Raw genomic sequence first — 17,930 nt, 5'->3', positions numbered from 1 at the left:
TCTTCTGTCCTTCCTCCTCCCCACCTGCCCCTCAGCAGCCCTCTGTACTCTTCACTCCACCCAGTGCCCACCCCAGCCCTGTCCTAGTTTCTCTTTCTCTTCCTCCCTCACCCCCAGACCACCCGCAGTCCTGGCCTGAAGGGTTTGACACAGCTGCCTCGGCTCTTCCTGGCTCTCCTCCATGTCCCACGGGCCAGCTCTACACTGTGCAGTTCAGAAACATTCTGGGATCAAACAAACTTTGATCCTGACTTCGTCTTCCTCTGGCTTCCCAGATACCTTGGTGCTGGTCTCCTTCTGGTCCTCTTCTTTTAACAAGGGGTGGGCTTCTTTGGCGGGGTCGAAAGAGAAGGCCGTCAGCGTAGGAGCAGACTGTGATAAAGGCAGGACAGGCTTCTCGGAGGAGGTGGCAGACCTGTCTCTGATGGGTGGAGCCAGAGGTTTGGGCTCTGAGGAGTCAAGAATAGGGAGAGAGGTGGAGACAGTCAGCTCCTGAGCTACTCTCCCCCACCCTGTGGCTGGGGTCACTTAACCGCCCAAACCCTCCACCCTCAGTGCTTCTGTCCAACACTTCCCTAATGGAGGTTGGGTTTCCCCTGTTGAGCCACAGTGCCTAGGACCACATCATCCCCCTTTATTCATTCACTCATTCATTCGTTTGTTCAGCAAGAATTGCTTGCCCTATTATATAGACATGGAAAGGGAGCTGGGCAGGAAACAGGATCGGGAAAAGAAAAAGTAACAGGCCTGCTGACCATTTATACAACCACAGCAGAGCTGGAAGGGCCAGAGAATGGGACCACTAGTCCCATTCTCCTATTTCACAGATGGGCCGCCATCTTGGGCTGCCCAAGGCTGGAAAGGGAATCATGAATCTGGGACTCCTGAAGAGCTTTTTGGTCCCGTCCCATGGTCCTCTGCCCACCTCCTGCCTTCTGATAAGGATCCCTCTCTTTGGGGCAGGGAGAAGGGTGAAGATCCAAGGGGGAAGAGAGGCTTCAAAGCCTCCATCTGCCCAGAGGTAAGAGACAGGGCAGAGGACAGGGGGTGGGGGTGGTGACAGAGCTAACTGGCCAGGGCAAGGTCTGCAGGAATGCTGCAAGATTTGAGGAAGCCCTCAGCTGCAGAAAATACCATGGGAGCCCCTACTATGTGCTAGGCATGTTACACACATCGGGCAGGGAGCCCTCTAAGGACTTTGCTCTTTGTATATACCACTTCCCCACCTTCACCCTTAAGGGACACCTTAAGAAGCTTTGAGTAGCCAGGCCCTCATGACAAGGTCTCCTGGCCCAAACCCCCATGCCAGCAATCTCAGAGGAGGCTCCTAAAGGACACTTGAGGTGCCATGAGTGTCACCCAGGCTGCCTGGGCTCACCCCACTGCAGCCCAGTCAGGGAGCAGGGGAGAAGCAGCTGCCACCAAGGCTTCAGGGCCAGGCCTACCTCTCAGGTCCAGCTCTGGGTCCTGACCTGGGGGCCTCTTGGGCAACAGCCTGCCCTCTGCCAACTGACTCACCTACTGAGCTGATCAGCCAGGGACTTGCCAGGAAGCTGGCACCCTCCTGCCAGTCAGCACATCGGCTGGCACCAACTCCCACTACCTGCAGCCCTGGCTCAGGGTGCCCCAACCACCCAGCCGCCAGGCAGGAGGCTGCGGCCTCATTTCCCCTGCACCACACACAGCCAAGGCCTGCTTCTCCACAGAGTGAGATCATCAGGCCCAGAAAGGATCCCTCCTCCCCGCTCTGCCCACTTGAGAGCCTCCTGTCCAGCTCTGCTCCTGACTCCTATCCTGGGGTTGGCCCTGTTCCCCTGACGTTTAGACCTGCCAGGACCTGCCCCGACTGAGGGTTTGTGGAATGTGATTTCATGCTCTGTCCAGTGAGGTCACCTCTGCTTGCTTAAAACAGAGTAAGAGTCCCCAATGCAAATCTGAGGGGCTGCTTTTCACTCTCCAAGGCCAGGGAGGACATCCTGGTCACTGAGCCTCATCTGTCAATTGGTAACAGAGCCATCCCTCTCATCTGGGCCATCATGAACTATGATGTATATCAACAGGCAGAGCAGACACCAATGTGCACTGCTTCTCCAGCCCCGCGCCCAGGCCTACCGTCACCCTCCAGCAAGAGACCACAGGTGACTCAGCTTCCCCGTCTATGAAATGAGGGGCTTGGAAATGAGAGCCCTGAGGTCTCTTCTGGCCTAACTCCACACCACGACCCAGCCCAGGAATACAAAGGGTTAAAAACCAGGGTGTGCTCATAGAGAATACATACCCAGAGATCTAGGGGTCTTCTCCCGAGGCCCACTCTCCCGAGCCAATCTTAGAAGAATGGGGGAGAAAACAGAAGAGTGAGAAAAGCGAGGCAGAGATGGTGGGTGGGGGAGCCCAGGGTGCCTCCAGGATGAGCAGCAGAGACTAGGGACACAGGGAGGGAGCTGGTTTCCCTGTCCAAGCTCCCATCCAGGAGAGAACAGGCCAGGAGATACAGCTCCTGTGTGCCCTGAGGGGCTAAGGGACAGACATGCAGGCTGGGAGCCCAGACACAGCACTCAGCCTGGCTTCCTGGCTGTGCCCTGGTCTGTCCCCAGGCAGCTGGCACCCACATGGAAATGAATCTTCAAGGACAGTCCCACCCGCCATTGTGGCTTCCTGGGCCTGGGTGGCAGGGCAGCAGCTGCTTCAGAGTGTAAACTGTCCCCCGGCTCAGAGAGCTTTGAGTGCAAGTTCTACAAACTGCTCCCACCTGGCTCAGTGACCCCTAAATATCCCTCCTCCCCTCCTGCACCTCCCCAGGGGAATCTAGAAGGTCCCCTTTGCTGTGATGGGAAATCACCACTGTTTTGTACTAGAAATTCAATCCTGATGGCACATAGAAAGGATAAGACGGGGACATTCCTGGCACGGGTTGCACTGCAGTTTTTTTAATGGAAAGCACCATTCATTCATTCAAAAGATGTTTATTTACTGAGCACCTGCAATGTGCCAAGCACTGTTCAGACCCTGGCATTAGAGCATCAGTGCAATGGACAGAGAGCTGTGCCCCCATGAGGCCAGCTGTGCCATCTCCCATGTGATTTCTCAGCAAGGAAGTACATAGGCATCAGGACCCGGGAGCTGGCAGGGTAACAAGCCACCACAAAAGCAGTGGGACACAGCATCCTGGTCTCTGGCCTCAGTAGAGCCACTCAGCAGAATGACCAGGTCAGGATGGGCCTGAGAACAGGCAGTAGGGGAGTCCACTTCAGTGCCTGCCTTGGCCCAGGGGACCCCTAATCAATAAGGACCATGGAGGTCAGGGGGACCCCAAGTCTACTGGGGAAACAGAGCTCCACGCTGGGTGCAGTCCTGGACTCTCAGCTTCTGCCTGGAACAGGTCCAGCCCTTGGGTGTGGACCCACCCAGAGGACTTGTGTGGGCTGGAGACAGAGCTGGTGGCCCCAGGCACTGCAACCCGGTTCCACTTCCACTGCATGAACAAGATGGGGAAGGCAGGAGAAGTGAGGTGGGACGTCCTCGTGGTTGCCGGATGACTTCCAAGCACTCCTAGGGTACCTGGCTGATGCAGGTACACAGCTCATGACCTCGTCCCTCCCTTTGCCAACAGTGGCGGAGCTTCTTTCCCACCCAGGGAGGGGGGTTGAAGCCCGGCATGAGCCCCTCCCTGCCACATATCAAAGCCAGCGTGTCCCAGGGGCCAAGGCAAGCTGAGGCCACCAGCAAGTCTCCCAGTCTCCCCTCCTGGCTCCCCTCTCCCCCATCCTCACCTCACCCCTGCTCTGCCCTGCTCCAGCACCTGGCCTCCGCCCTCCTCACCTGCCCCACCCGCCTTGGTCTGCACAGCTCCACAGTTGCCAAACTGGCCTCTTGAAATCAGAACTAATGTCACCTCTACGCCAAAAAGCCCTGGGTGACATCTCATTCCCCCAGGATAGAGCACACGCTCCTGGAGGACCACCTATGATTCCCAGCCCTGCTTTCCTGGCAGCCTGTCTCTCAAACACAGGTGAGCACCGCCCGCTCCCCCTCCCGCCTCCCTCTGCCACTCCCTTAAAGTCCCAGGGGCTCCTCCTTCGTGTCTCTCCTCCACTTCGAGAATTCTCCTTCAGCCTTCAGAATTTCTCCAAGAAATCTTCCCAGCATGACGCAGATGATTCTCTACTGGACTCCCAGTAGGACAGGCAGTCATGGGACATGAACTCAGTGATTTCCTCCTAAATCTCTGGTGGGTCCCGAGAGCACACAGTGTGGGTCTTATTTCACTTTGTTCCTGCAGCACCTGGCACATAGCAGGTGCCTAATAGCTCTTAAGATAATAAAAGTGTGGACAGATGAATGAGTGAGAGGGAGACCCATTGGCTGGACAGTCCCTCAGAGTCAGAGAAGAGACATCTAGTCACAACCAGGCTATGGCAGACACCAAGCTTGGCATCCTGGGAACCACAGAGACTTTTGAGATATGGCCCCTGCCCTTGAATGCTGCAAGTTAAAGAATAAAATGAGGAGACAAAATAAATACAAGAAAAATATAAAAAGAAACAAAATAAATGTAAATAGGCAAAATGTGTTCATGAAATTTAAATGAATAGGGGCTGCAGTTTGAGGCTCAGTGGTAGAGCGCTTGCCTAGCGCATGTGAGGCACCAGGTTCGGTCCTCAGCACCACATAATAAATAAATAAATGTATTGTGTCCAACTACAACTAAAAATATACCTTTAAATTTTTAAATAAATAAAATATTGAAAGGCTGTGGTCAGGCAGTCCATGGGCTAGATGTCAAGTGGACAGTTCAGAGATGGCCACTTGCATGCAGCACCCTTTGCAGCCCATGAAAGCCAGTGTAGACGTGGACTGGTAGAGACAGCATGAGCTGGAGCAGTAGGGCTGGGGTGGAAGCACCATCTGGGGAAGCAAGGCTCCCGCTCAGGAACCAGTGCACCCACAGAGGGGCAGGGTGTTCCTACAGAGCAGCACAGGAGGAAATATGTGGAGTGGGGTGCAAAGGTTGAGCCCCAAAGTCAGACCAAGAAGACTCATCTTAAAGGCCACCCAGGAGAGGAGAGAGCACCAGGAGGTCAATAAAGGTGAAGATCACAGAAGAGTCATTGGGGGGTGCAAGGTGAGGATGGAGAGCGGTCAGGAGCTGTTGGGGGTGGTCAAGAAAGAGCTGGAACCTGCAAACCCCAGAGGAACCGATAGGGCAAGAGCCAGGTGGGAGGTTTTGTGTGTTTTTGTTGTTGTAAGAAAGACTTGAGGGCACGTGGCCATCTGTGAGGAAGGGGTCAGGGTACTGGGAGGAGAGTCAAAGATGATGCTGAGATTTGAAGACCAAGGCAGATACCTGCACCTTGATGGAAATAAGGAGGACCCAGGAAAGATGGTTTGGGGAAGTGTAAGTACTCCAGATTGCCTCCCCCCATGCTGATCTGCATCAGCTATGAGAACTGGAGACACCCAGCCAGAGAATGGACATCTGGGGAGATGTGAGGTCAGAGCAGAAGTGGCAAGATCACCACCCATGTGATCCTGGAGAGCACGGCACAGAGGGCCGCAGGAGAAAACAAAGAGGGCCCTGGGATAAATTTCAGGAATGGCCAAATTTAAGAGACTGATAGATGAAGGCAGGCAAGAGACCACCTGGAAGGTCCAGAAGCAGGCAGACAGGAGTCAGGAAATTAAGGAAAAGTTCAAGGACCATCAGCAGCCCAAATGACACAAAAAAAATCAAGAATAATGAGGTGAATAGGCCACTGGTCTGGGGCTAAGAGTCATTATAACTACTGATACTGCTAAGCAGAGGGGAGGAAGAGGCAGGTGTTTGGGCAGGAGAGGAGGAAGGGGAGGAGGCTGGAGCAGGCGAGGTCTGGGGAGGTAGAGAGGGGAAATCAAGCAGAGGATGTGCATCCAGAAGCCGGTATGTGCACAGGTTCCCACACCCCAACACAGCTGGAGAAAGAGGGGCCACAAACACTGGTAAGGATAGTCAGGGAAGAAAGCACAGGAGATGAGACAGTGAGGAGCTGGAGAGAAGTGGGAGAACTCAGAACATCAGGCCAAAGCAATGAGAAAGAAGTCACAACAGGAACTCGACAGTGACCATGCTAGGAGTGCCAGGCCCACAGGCAAGGGAGCAAGGGAGCACGCGCTCGCGCACACACACACACACACACACACACACTCACACACATGCTTATGCCCACAGATACATACATACACCCACTTGCACACACACATGAACACGCTTTCACACACACTTGCTGCAACATCAGGCTGGACTGACCGTGGGATATTGTTGGCCATCTGGAGGGCACTGCCTCTCCTACTTACAAACCATAAACCCATATTCCTTACAGCACAGAGACCCTCTATCCCACGGATTCTCAACCTTTTATTGGGTATGAAGACTCCTTTTTAAATCCGAAATTTTGTGGATTACACACATGCACACATACACACATACATACACACAAATTTTTAGTTTCCATCCATTAAAAAAATACATAAGTTGGGCATAGCGGTACATGTCTGTAATCCCAGTGGCTTGGGAGGCTGAGGCAGGAGGATCATGAGTTCAAAGTCAGCCTCAGCAAAAACAAGGCACTAAGCAACTCAGCGAGACCCTGTCTCTAAATAAAATAGGGCTGGGGATGTGGCTCAGTGGTCCAGTGCTCCTGTGTTCAATCTCCGGTACAAAAAAAAAAAAAAAAAAAAAAACATAAAAATGAGGAACCACCATGAACTTCACCATGCTCTAAAGTAATTTGCATTTTTCTTCATCACTACAGCAATCATACACATTAAGAAATTACAGAAGAGGCCAGAGACACGGTTCATTGTGCCATTGCTCCCAACCTGCTGTAGCCCAGGATCAGAGAAGCCCCAGCAACAATGCTGTGGCCCCCACAGGTCTGTGGCTTCCCATCCCTGTGCCCCAGAGCTCTGCCATTACAAGAAGGCTCAGTCTTGAGGAGCCTCTGTGGGTCCTGGACAGAGAGAGGAAAGGAAGACACCTGGGGCTCTTACCGTGTGGGTGGGACCCTCAGTCCAGTGAGGACGTGCTGGCCTCCTGGAGGCAAGGGACTGGGAAGGGAGCCAGACCGACCAGAGGAGGTCCCCGTAGGCATCCCGGCCTTTGGGATGGGTGGGATCACGATGCCTCCCAGCGACTTCAGCATCTTCTCGTCATTGCAATGCAGGTATTGCGGGGAAATCTGCACCTGGGAGCAGAGGGGTACTTGGTCCACGGAAGCGTCCTATGCTGGATACTCAGCTCCTTCTGCCAGGAGCCACCTGAGGGCGGAGTGCTGGGAAGTGCCCACAGATTTCCCTTTTCAGTCCCATGACCCAGGGGCCAGACCCCCACCCTCCAGAAAGCCCCTTACTTCCTTATCACTCCAGGTGAGAAGGCTGGCAAGCTCTTTGGTGGTTGTAATTATTATTATTGGGGTTTTTTTTTTCTTTCTTGTTTCAGAAAGCTCTGAGAACATCAGAGCTAGAAGGGACTTTCAAAACATCTGGTCCAAATCTCTATTTTTGTAGATGTACCTGCTGGGGCCTACATAAGGAAATGACCTACCCACGGTGACACAGGCAATGAGGAACAGAACCCAAATCCAAGTCCTGGCCCAGCGGCCCAGCGTTCTTTACCCTCTGTCACACCTCCCGGCTTTAAATGGAGAGAGCCAGAAAGCAGGGGGAATTCTGAACAGTAAGACCAAAGAGGACAGGTGGCCAGGCAGCCTCTCACCTCCACAGCAGCCACCAGAAGTTCCAGCTCCCAAGGGTTGGGATGCTGCAGAGGAGGTGAAACAGGGCTCAAGCCTCTCCTAATGCCACCCCCACCCTTGAGGGCAGCCCCTGAGACATCTGCAGAAACACAGGAGCAGGGGTTGGTAGAGGATGGGAAGATGGACAGAAGGACAATTGCAGGCAAGACTCGGAGCAGCAGAACCACTTTATCTCCTGGGCCCTAGCTCTCACCTCCTGGGGACCCTTCCTACTCCCCGGCAGATCCAGGCTCTTCTCTTTGGCTCCGCTGGCCTCTGGGGTGGTGGGGATGCTCTGGATGGGAGGCATCGGCCTGGGCACCTTCAGCAGCCTCTGAGAGGTGGTGCGCGGGATGGTGCTCCTCAGAAGAACACCTTTAGGGCCTCCCCCGGGATCCAGCAAGGCTGTTCAGAGGTGAGGATGGGAAATGAGTCAGTCCCAGGACGGAGGGAAGTGGGGGCAGACGTCAGAGCTTTACGAGGGCCTCATGCCCCGGGGGACGCTGGGATGAGGAGGGGAGAGGGCATTCCCTCCTAAATGCCCGCCGCCCCACACCTATCAGTAGACTAAGCCAGCAGATGGCACCGTCCTTTTCCATTCCTATAGAATGGTAGAAAGGCCAATCCAAGTGACCCACTGCAGAGGCAGTGTGGGTAGGAAGGCAAGAAAACTCATTGCTGGGATATAGGAGCGAGGACAGTGGGTTCTGGCCCTGGATAGCGGCGGTGTGACCTCAGGCAAGTCGCTGTCTCTTTGACCCCGTGTGCTCCTCTGTAAATGGGATACTCGCAAAGACCCAGTGACCTCCCTGACATAAAATGCCAAGCTAGTTCCTAGTAGGTGACAGGGCCAATCAATCCTTTCTGCTCCCACCCCCACCCTTTCCAGCTAATGCAGTGAGGTGGCAGCCGCCTTCACATTTCCAACATCGCCTAGAAGACAGACGGCCCCCTTCCAGCCCTTTGCTAATACTTTATGTGCCCAACAGATATCCTTGCCCCTCCTGCCCCATCCCACCCCGAATAGTGTCATCATCTAGGCAGATGCCCACTAAACAGCCCCAGTGGACCCAAACGTCACCTGGAAACGTACTGATCCTCACAGCCTGAATGGCCTGGTACCTGACCTCAGGATGGTGGTGGCAGGTGGCAGGGCTCACCTCTTGAGGATGCTGCCATGCCCTCTGAAAGCCTCCGTTTCTTGAGCTTGTCCTTGATCTGGATGGTGTCCCGGGCCACACTGTTGGCCTCTGACTCCAGAGAGGTAGCAGGTGCCAGGGGACAAGGCCCTAAAGCCAGAGCTCCAAGATTCCTGGGGTGGCCATTCCTAGCCTTCCAGTCCTTTAGAGGGATGTCCAGTTGGAGGTTGCCTGCATCCCCATGGCCGCTCAAGATCTCTGGTGGCTTCTCATTGCTCACCAGGACACTTGGCACAGGCTGGAGGGAGGCTGAAGCAGAAAGGGAAGAGTCGCTTGGCATGCAGGGCCCAGTGGCACCAGACACCAGCAAACCCACTGGTATGGCTTCCTAGGAGTAGTCAGTCACTTGTCTAATGAATCTGTCATTCAATGTTCCTGTCCTTCCTGGGGCAATCTAGCCATCCAACAGTGTCTAAGAAGCACCTTACCCCAGCAAAACCCACATCATGAAGTTCTCAGGGAATAAGAAGAGGATTCAACATCCAGTCCTGTCACAGCATAGATGAGAGGCCATAAGTACTTAGCAAAGGCCAACTGCCCAGGGACCACTGTCCACTGATCTCCAACAAATCCATTCAGTGTCATGGAGCACTGGATAATGCCACATGGGGAAGTCGGGAGATTTGGAGCAAGTCATGCTCATAGGGGGACACTTATTCAATTGTTCTTTCAATCAGCATTTAATAAGCACCTACAAGGTGCCAAGCACTATCCAGGCAGTGGAGGTACAAATATGACTATGTGAGGCGCAGTCTGCCATTAAGGGACTTTGGATCTGTTAGAGGAAGAAGATGCACCATCCATAAATAGGTTCAGTACAGGTCCCCAAGAGAGGTCCTGTAGTGAGGGAAGCAGAGGGCCCAGGAGGCCAAGCCCTACGATGCACTTAGTGGGGAGGGGTGATGGGGAAGACCCTGGTGAAGAGGTGGCCTGGTGGATCCCCCCTGGACAAGGGAAAGTGATGACAGGGGACCTTTCAGACACTCTGCAGGTCTTCTTGGGATCTCTTAAGACAGGCCCTAAGAGAGGCACAGAGCCAAAAGTACCTGCCAAAAACCATGGGTGTTTTCAGCAGGGACCACAATACTAATAACACCCACATAGCCAGACATGGTGGCAGGCACCTGTAGCCCCAGCTCCTAAGGACACGGAGGTAGGAGGATCACGTGGGCCCAAGAGTTCAAGGTGAGATGAGGCAGCAAACAAAGAAAGCAAAAGAAGCAAAAAGGACCCACGTAGCTTGAGAACAGCTAGGTGTCCAACACCCTCATCTCCCTCCCCAGTCTAGGGCAGGAGCTCTGCGCTGGGGTCTGTGGCCCTGACTGGGCTGTTGCCAGGGGAGCTCCCCATCACCTGCCAAAGTTCTCGGAGAGGCCACAAAGGGCTCTCAAAGGCCATTTGGTGTGGCTGAGTCACCAGGCTGGGTCCTACCATCTTACCTTCTCCATAAACCGGCAGATTGGAGTTGATGCCTCCAGGCGGGGTCCCTCGGGGCCCAGCACTGGTCCTAGGGACACTCCCACAATACACAGCCACTGGAGCCAAAACCTTGGCTAGGGACAGAATCACAGAATAGCTGTATCTTAGAGGCCTCCAAGGCCAGGGCGAGGCACAAATCCAACACAAATGCAGACACCTGAAGACCCTGCCCCCAGGGTCTCTGCCTGAAAGACCAAGGGCATATGGTTGCCACGCCCACCCCCCCACCAGAGCCTGGCCTGCAGATGGGGGACCGGCCAGGTGGGGGGCCGGCAATCTCCATCAAACCCCACCAACCCTGCTCACACCAGCTTCTCAGCCAGTACCATCTCCTGCTTCCCACTCTGAGCTCCTCATCCTGACTTTGCTCCAAACCCCTGGCCATGGCTTTTCAGATTTCTCCATCATCCAAAAGTGCTGACCCCACTATGTGCAGTCCCAGTCTCTATCAAGGCGCATATCATACTTGCTGCTGCCGTGGGGCCACCTCCTCACTGCCACCTGCTTCAGACCACCTCCTAACCCACAAAGCCCTGACTAACACCCCAGCTGCAAAGCATCCATCACCTAGCCACAGCTCCTCTCGGAAGTCATCTTCCCTCCTAAATGCACCCCGCCCCCAGCATCCTTCAACCAGCTGCAGACACTCATTAATGCTCATCCCTGCTCTGTGCAGTGACTCTGGCATACAACAGGGCGGTGGGAGTGGGGGCAAGACTGACTCAGCCCTCGAGTGGGAGAAGTCTGAGGGGGAAGAAAAGGATCAATGACAGTGGGGCCAGGGACAGGGAGAGGGAAGGCTTTTCAAAGGGAGGCACCAATGGATTGAGATCAGAGAAGGAGCCAGGAAATGATGAGTGCACAGCTCAGTTAAGCCATCCCCTCTTTTAAAAAGCCTTCCCCCAGCTGGGCACGGTGACACATGCCCACAATCCCAGTGGCCCAGGAGGCTGAGGCAGGAAGATGGAGAAGGCAAAGCCAGCCTTAGCAACTTAGCCAGGCCCTAAGCAACTAAGTGAGACCGTCTGTAAATAAAATACAAAGAAAAGAAGGTGCTGAGGATGTGGCTCAGTGGTTAAGCACCTCTGAGTTCATTCCGGTACCCCAATAAAAAGGCCTTCCCCCTGCTGTGTCCTGTAGCCTCAGGCACACCTTGCCCTGACACTCTTCCCAATCTCCCTCGCCCTCAGGCCTGCCCTGTGGCTTCCTTAGTACCTGCCATTCAGCAGGCACCTAATAAATGTCAATCTTTCACTCTCCTAGCTCAGCCCCTCCCTAACACACCTCAGAGGCCCTAACCCACTTCTCAGAGAAGCCCCCACTCAGATGGAAACACAGCCTGCCTGCCCTCAAGATGCACTGCCCCAAGACTGGACTCAGGAGTCCGGGTTCTCGTTTCTGTCACTGTGTGGCCTAGAGGAAACAAGCTAACCTCTCTGTGTCTCAGTTCACGCAAAGTTCAAGTAGCTGGAGGCACCAGGGCTTCATACCACAACATCTTCTCTCACTTCCCCACTAGAATCTAATGTCAGGTGCTGATTTATTCCTAAACTATGCAATTGCTTTCATATTAATCTGTCAGAGCCTCAGGGTGTCCTGCCTGAGCACCAAGCCCAGACTCCCAAGATGACGGGCTCTGGCCACCCTGATTCTCTACCTTCTGTCCAAAGGTCATCTGTCCCTTGGGGCTAATCAGCTTTGCAAGTTACAGGCATCCATTTCACCTGAGGCAGAAGCAACCTCCTCTTTTCTCAGAGGAAACTAAAGCACAGCAGGTGCCCCCAAAGGCAGAGCCAGGCCTGGACCCCTGTCTCCTGACCCTAAGAGGATTCCATTGCACAGTTATCGACACCCCAACCTTCAGCCCATGAGCTGGGAGACTCAAGGGGTTGGCGAGGCCCAGCAGGAATGTTCTGTGTTTGAATTAAAGAGTTCTTGCTCCCCTACCTGGTCAGCTAAGGAAACAAGTCGTCCACAATCCCAAGGCCCCAGCCCCACGCCCCCTGCCCATCCACACACTCTTGACCACAGAACAGCAGGGGCCCCTTGAGGAGCCAGCCCACTCTGTCTCAGAGAGTGGAGGCAAAGCCCAGGCCGGATCTCCAGAACCCTCAAAGCCCCTGCAGACCAGGGAGCCACCACACAGGTGACAGAGCTGGGAGGGCCAGTGCCAGCATGTGAAGAGCTGGACAGGGCTGGAGAGGCACAGCCACCTCCCAGACATGATCCGAGGAAGGTCCCCCACCCTGTGAAAGGCCAGTAGCCGCCTCCCTGGGTGCTTCTCACCTGGGGTGACATCGTCTCGGGTGCCCATGCCCCCGGTGGAGAGGCTGTCCAGAGGCAGCAGCTATGCCTGGGCCGTGAGTGCAGGCCTCGGGGGTCCAGAGGGTTCTGACCTGTGACATCCAGGGACCTGTGGTGGGAAGGGCAGGGAGAAGTCAGTAAAAGTCAGCACAGGGGCCAAAGCCTTGCTGAGGCGAGCAGATCTGCCACTGACCCAGGACACCAGACGTCTTTTCTGACATCTGGGCTGATCTCAGACTCCTCAGAGTTCCTAAGTCCCAAGTCAAGTCCAAGGCCACTCGACCCTGTGGAAAGCATTCGTGATGGAGGGTGTCAACAAAACCCAATCAACCCGCCATCGCTTTCATGGACACCTTTAGGATCCTGGGGAGGGTGCAACTCTGACACTTTTTCCTTCAGTTTCTGCTTTCTCCTAAAGCCCTTCACACTCCACCAGCTGCCCCCAAAGCCCATGTGAGCTCACCGCACCCAAGCAGCCAGGGGCAGGTTGGGGCTTGTCTGTCCCCATCTGCATGGAGTTCTGGGCCTTCATGCTCACCTCATTGAAAAAGCCACACCTCTGACCCTCTGCCATCTTGCTGTCCTGTGGCTGAGACTTGGCCACTCCAAGTCTCTTCCCAGCCTCAGGGGCCAGTCCTCAGCCTTTACCCTCCACCTAATGTCACCCTCCCTGTGCAAGGCTCTGTGACTTCACACAATTTTATGAATTCTTTGCTGAAATGAGGGTGACAGATCAGGAAGGTAGACAGCCGGAGCTGGTCAGTGGTACAATAACGTCCCCATCTCTACCCAGAGAGCTGTTCCCTCGAGATGTTATCTGGGGACAGGGCAGGTACTGTGCCAACTCCCTTCTGTTGAGCAATAAATCCCAACTCAGGAACTGAGAAACCTGCCTTCTGTCTGGAAGCCAGCCTGCCACGGTCCCCACCCAGGCCCCAGAAGGCAGAGCAGCACCTAGCAACCCCCTGGCCAAACAGGAGGCAGCTCCGCCCGGCTGCCCCCACCCAGCTCCACCGGGCCCAGTCTCCTGGCTGAGCCCCCCAAGTCGCATGGGTTCTCTGTCCAAAGGGAGATTAGGAGGTGGCCACATGGGGTGAACGCAGTCACAGATGGCGGTGAGAGCACGTGTCACAGCAAGGTGGGAGGATTCCACTGCACAGTTATCGACACCCCAACCTTCAGCCCAGTGAGCTGGGAGACCCAAGGGGTTGGCGAGGCCCAGCAGGAATGTTCTGTGGCTGAATTAAAGCCAAGAAGCTGGAGTTCAAGGCTTTGGGGGCAGTGAGAATTGCAGGCCCCATCTGCTGTGCCTCTCTCCGACCAGAGGAAACCCGTTATATGAAACTGTGGTAGGAAAGCAGCGCTCCCCATTGCTGCGGACCAGAATCTCCTGGTGGAAATGGCAGATTCCTAGACCCCACCTCAGACCCCTCACTGAAGTGGTTCTTCTAGGAAGGAGACTGTGAGGATCCATTTTTTGTTTGTTTTGTTTTGTTTTGATGAACTCCTAAGTGATTTTGATATTCAAGCAGGATTGGAAACCACTGGGCTGTAGTTCAGATTCATTTGGCAATAAGGACTCAGCCCTAGTTCTCCCCTTCAGTGGTCCAGGAGGTTAGTGCTGCCTCCGTTTCCCCCCAAGAGCTCCCTCTCTAGGAGAAGATGCAGAGCTACCCAAGAGCACAGACCGCTACTGAACTGGGCCTGCAGAACCAGAATCCCCGCCTCCAGCCTCCCGGGCTGCCCAGGCTCCTCCACATCCTCAGGGACACCCGGAGCCACTCCACACCAGCCAAGCCACCGCACCAAGCAGAGCTCCTGTGAGTCCCTATCAGATCTGCACCTTCAATCCCTCGGGCACCACAGGTCTAGAGAGCAGGATCTCCCAGGCATCTGTCCAAGAGGAAGTGGCCACAGTTGCTTATGGACAACCACATCCTACAGGACAGCAGTGAGGGGCTCCCCCAGGGAAATCACTCAGGCCCAGGATCATCTACTCAGCAATCCACACCCCAATTTTAAAAATGAGAATCAGAAATTCCCACACACACGTTGACAGAGCCTTGGGTTTATCATGGAGACCCCTTAGCCCCTGGCCCCCAGGACACAAGTCACAGACCCTGTTTGCCCCGTACTCCACCAGCACTAAAGTGTTTCTCTCGCCATCAGAACAGCCAGTCCCAGACCTAAAGGGCTGAATGAGCCAGTGGACTGTGGTGACCAGGATTTTGTCCTCACTCCTTGAGGCCCTGCATTGCCACCCTTGGCCTCCTTCACAGCTCAGGGAACAGGGTGACCCAAGATAGGTGACCTTTGTCTACTCCTTCCATTAAAGCTATGACTACAGACGTTCCCTGGTGACTGGCACCATAGGAATGAAGTAAGGTGACAGAAGGAACTCAGGTTTCAGGAGGAGAGGAAACAAAGCTAGGACTGGCCCAGTAAAGAGTGTCGGCCCCAAGGACAAAATCCACTGCCCCAGTGTCTCGCACGGCCCCAGGAGCCAGAGCTCAGTGTCCACCTTGCTCCCCAGGGGCCTGGGCAGAGCACTGTCCCTGAGAGACGATGGAGACAGGAGGGCAAGGGGAGGGCCCTGTCGAGGACACGCCCACGCACAGCCGCACAGTGGTGGCAGGCCAGCCCTCCATCTCTGAGACAGCCCCAGGTGACACAGATGCCTGTCCCAGGGAGGAGACGTGTCTCTAGAGCAGGAGGCTCAAACTCGACAGGACCTGGCCCTCCTCCCGCTGTCACCCACAAGCCCTGTTTCTAAATGGTGCTCTCTGTCACACCATCAGGGCGGTGTGAGGCAGGGTGAAGGGCTGGCTGGTCACTGTCCCTCCAGGCAGAATGAGTGAACATTCACCGTCACCCCAGGTGAAACCAGCACCCGCTACAACATCAGGCAGGACTAATGAACATGGACTGTCACACCTGGTGGGGCGGGGGGACGCGCACTGTCAACCAGGCTGGGTGAGCCACTCCACTAAAGAGACAGGCGCCCAGGGAGCCCCTGCTGCTGTCTGACAAGGAAACCCAGAGGAGATGCTGCAGTGACCAGCGACACCCTGCTGGGCCTGGAAGGAAGCAGGGTGGGGTGGGGGGTGGAAATGAGGAAGGACACCCCGGCCAAGGCTCAGCCTGGACACACACATGGAGGAACAAATACACGCGTGAGTCTCGGGACTGGGAGGTGGGGCTGCCTGAGGGCCCTGGAAGGCTCCGCAGAGTCCCGGCTTGTTCTGCAGCCCAAGGAGCTGAACAGAGAGGGAGGACATCATTGACCTGTGTTCCCTGCAGACGCTCAGTGAGACTCTGGAAGGACTGCCGAGGGGAGCAGAGGCTGGGACAGACTCTAAGGACTGAAACTTAGAGACCCTTGGGCCAGCCTCTGGCCTGGCTGGACCCAGAAAAGAAACAATCAGACCAAGATGTGCCACCAGATACAGGCAGGATAGAAAGGACAGAACACACTCGAGGGTCAGGGGCGGCCACTGCCCTCCTCACCACGCACACGCACCCCTCCCCACCATCAGAGGATGCAGTCCAGCCATGAACCTCAGGGGAACCCCTGGGTGGCCTCGGGCCACCTCCTGGACTCTGGCTTCCGAGGCTCAGGCTGTCTCGGAAGGTCTGAGGTCCACTCGCTCACATCACAGGTACCTGGACACGGAGGCAGGAGGCTCAAATCCAGTACCTGTGTGACGAAAGGCTCATCACTGGACTTCTCTGGGCCCCAGCTTCTTTAACTGCAAAAATGTAGATAATTCCTATCTCATTTCAATATTTAATAAATTAAGACAACCACTTAATACTCTGACCCCGGCAAGTAATCAATACACACTGGCATTAGCAAAATTGCAGTTGACAAAACCCAGGGCAGCAGCAGATGGACAGACTTGGGTGGACGAGGCAGGAGGGTGAAGAGAGGGGCTAAGTGTGATTCCGGGGCTTGGCAGTTCCGTGTGGAAAACACCTGAGAAAGGTTTGGGAGGGAAGCCAACAGGAATGACAGACTGCCTGGATGAGAACAGCCAGAGGTCTAGGCGGAGTCTGGGGTGCTGGGGTACCATTCCCTGCTGAGATGGTGGACATGGACCAGGTGCCGGAGGCCAGGAGAGACACTGAGGCCTGGTTTGGGCAGCGTGGTTTGTGTCTCCTCTGGGAGACCCGGATGGAACCATCCAGAGAGCAGCTGGTCTGAGACTCCACAGAGGAGGGACTGGGCTTGGAAATGTCCTCGACCCACAGCAATGGAGGCTGCAGGAGAGAACCAGAGCCAGGAACGGCAGAGATGGGCAAGAGCAAGGATGCTGGGGAGGACAGGAGAGCAGAGAGGGGTTAGGGGGTCAGCTCAGCAGAGATGGAGGTGGGACAGGACCAGGGACGCTGGCTGGATGTGACCAGCAGGGACTCTGCCAGGAGTTCTGTGAGAGCATCTCTGTGCACTGGGGACAGAAAGCCGCCGCAACATGGAGCAGGTAGGAGCAGGTAGAAGGTGGAGAAGCTGACACAGTGAATGTGACAACTCTTTGGAAGTTAGATGAGACCGTCAGGAGAGGGACAGAGCAATAGCCCAAGAGCAATGAGCCTGAATGAGACCAGTTGTGCTTTTGTTTGCACTTTTTTTTTTCTTGCTCTACCAGGAATTGAACCCAGGAGTGCTCTACCACTGAGTTACATCCCCAGCCCTTTTTATTTTATTTTGAGGCAGAGTCTATCTCAGTTGCTCAGGCTGGCCTTGAACTCGTGATCCTCTTGCCTCAGCCTTGAGGGTCTCTAGGATTGCAGGCGTGCGGTTCTCTGCTTCTTTAAAAGTGGGAAATACTCTAGCATATGAGGAGGAGGAGGAAGAGCCAGAGGGGAAGGGTGACTACAGGAGGGAGGGGCCGTGAGGGACAGAGCAGGATCCTAGCATTTGCTGCAGGGAGGAGGCCTCGGGGGCCAGGAGATGGTGGGTGCCAGTGAGGGGAGAGGGGATGGGACAGCCAGGGGAAGGGTCATGGGGGAGCCACAAACGGCCAGTGGTGGAGGAGGAATTCTAGAGAGCAGTGAGGTTCTAGAAAGATCCTGGAGGCTGTGTTCCGACTTCAGAAAAAACAGATGGATTCTATTCTGTCCCTGACGTGCCTCCGTTCGGGGCAGCCTGGGTGAGGGCTGATTCCACCAAGATTCCCAC

At 55.1% G+C, this 17,930-nt stretch overlaps 1 protein-coding gene across 1 annotated transcript in view; it reads right to left on the bottom strand.

Annotated features, from left to right (window-relative positions):
* Nucleotides 1–17,930, bottom strand: part of Togaram2 (TOG array regulator of axonemal microtubules 2) — a 50,799-nt gene that overhangs the window by 28,048 nt on the left and 4,821 nt on the right. Inside the window, exons 2-8 of the mRNA XM_026414443.2 lie at nt 12,734–12,860; nt 10,408–10,521; nt 8,930–9,217; nt 7,984–8,174; nt 7,027–7,220; nt 2,279–2,325; nt 280–449 (exon numbers count right to left, since the gene is read on the bottom strand). Coding sequence (XP_026270228.2) covers nt 280–449; nt 2,279–2,325; nt 7,027–7,220; nt 7,984–8,174; nt 8,930–9,217; nt 10,408–10,521; nt 12,734–12,761 — 1,032 coding nt within the window. The 5' untranslated portion in view covers nt 12,762–12,860. The remainder of the gene's footprint in view (nt 1–279; nt 450–2,278; nt 2,326–7,026; nt 7,221–7,983; nt 8,175–8,929; nt 9,218–10,407; nt 10,522–12,733; nt 12,861–17,930) is intronic.

This window comes from Urocitellus parryii, chromosome 12, assembly GCF_045843805.1.
Source record: "Urocitellus parryii isolate mUroPar1 chromosome 12, mUroPar1.hap1, whole genome shotgun sequence".
In the NCBI taxonomy this organism is placed as follows: domain Eukaryota; kingdom Metazoa; phylum Chordata; class Mammalia; order Rodentia; family Sciuridae; genus Urocitellus; species Urocitellus parryii.
This window is presented reverse-complemented; position numbering and strand designations above follow the sequence as displayed.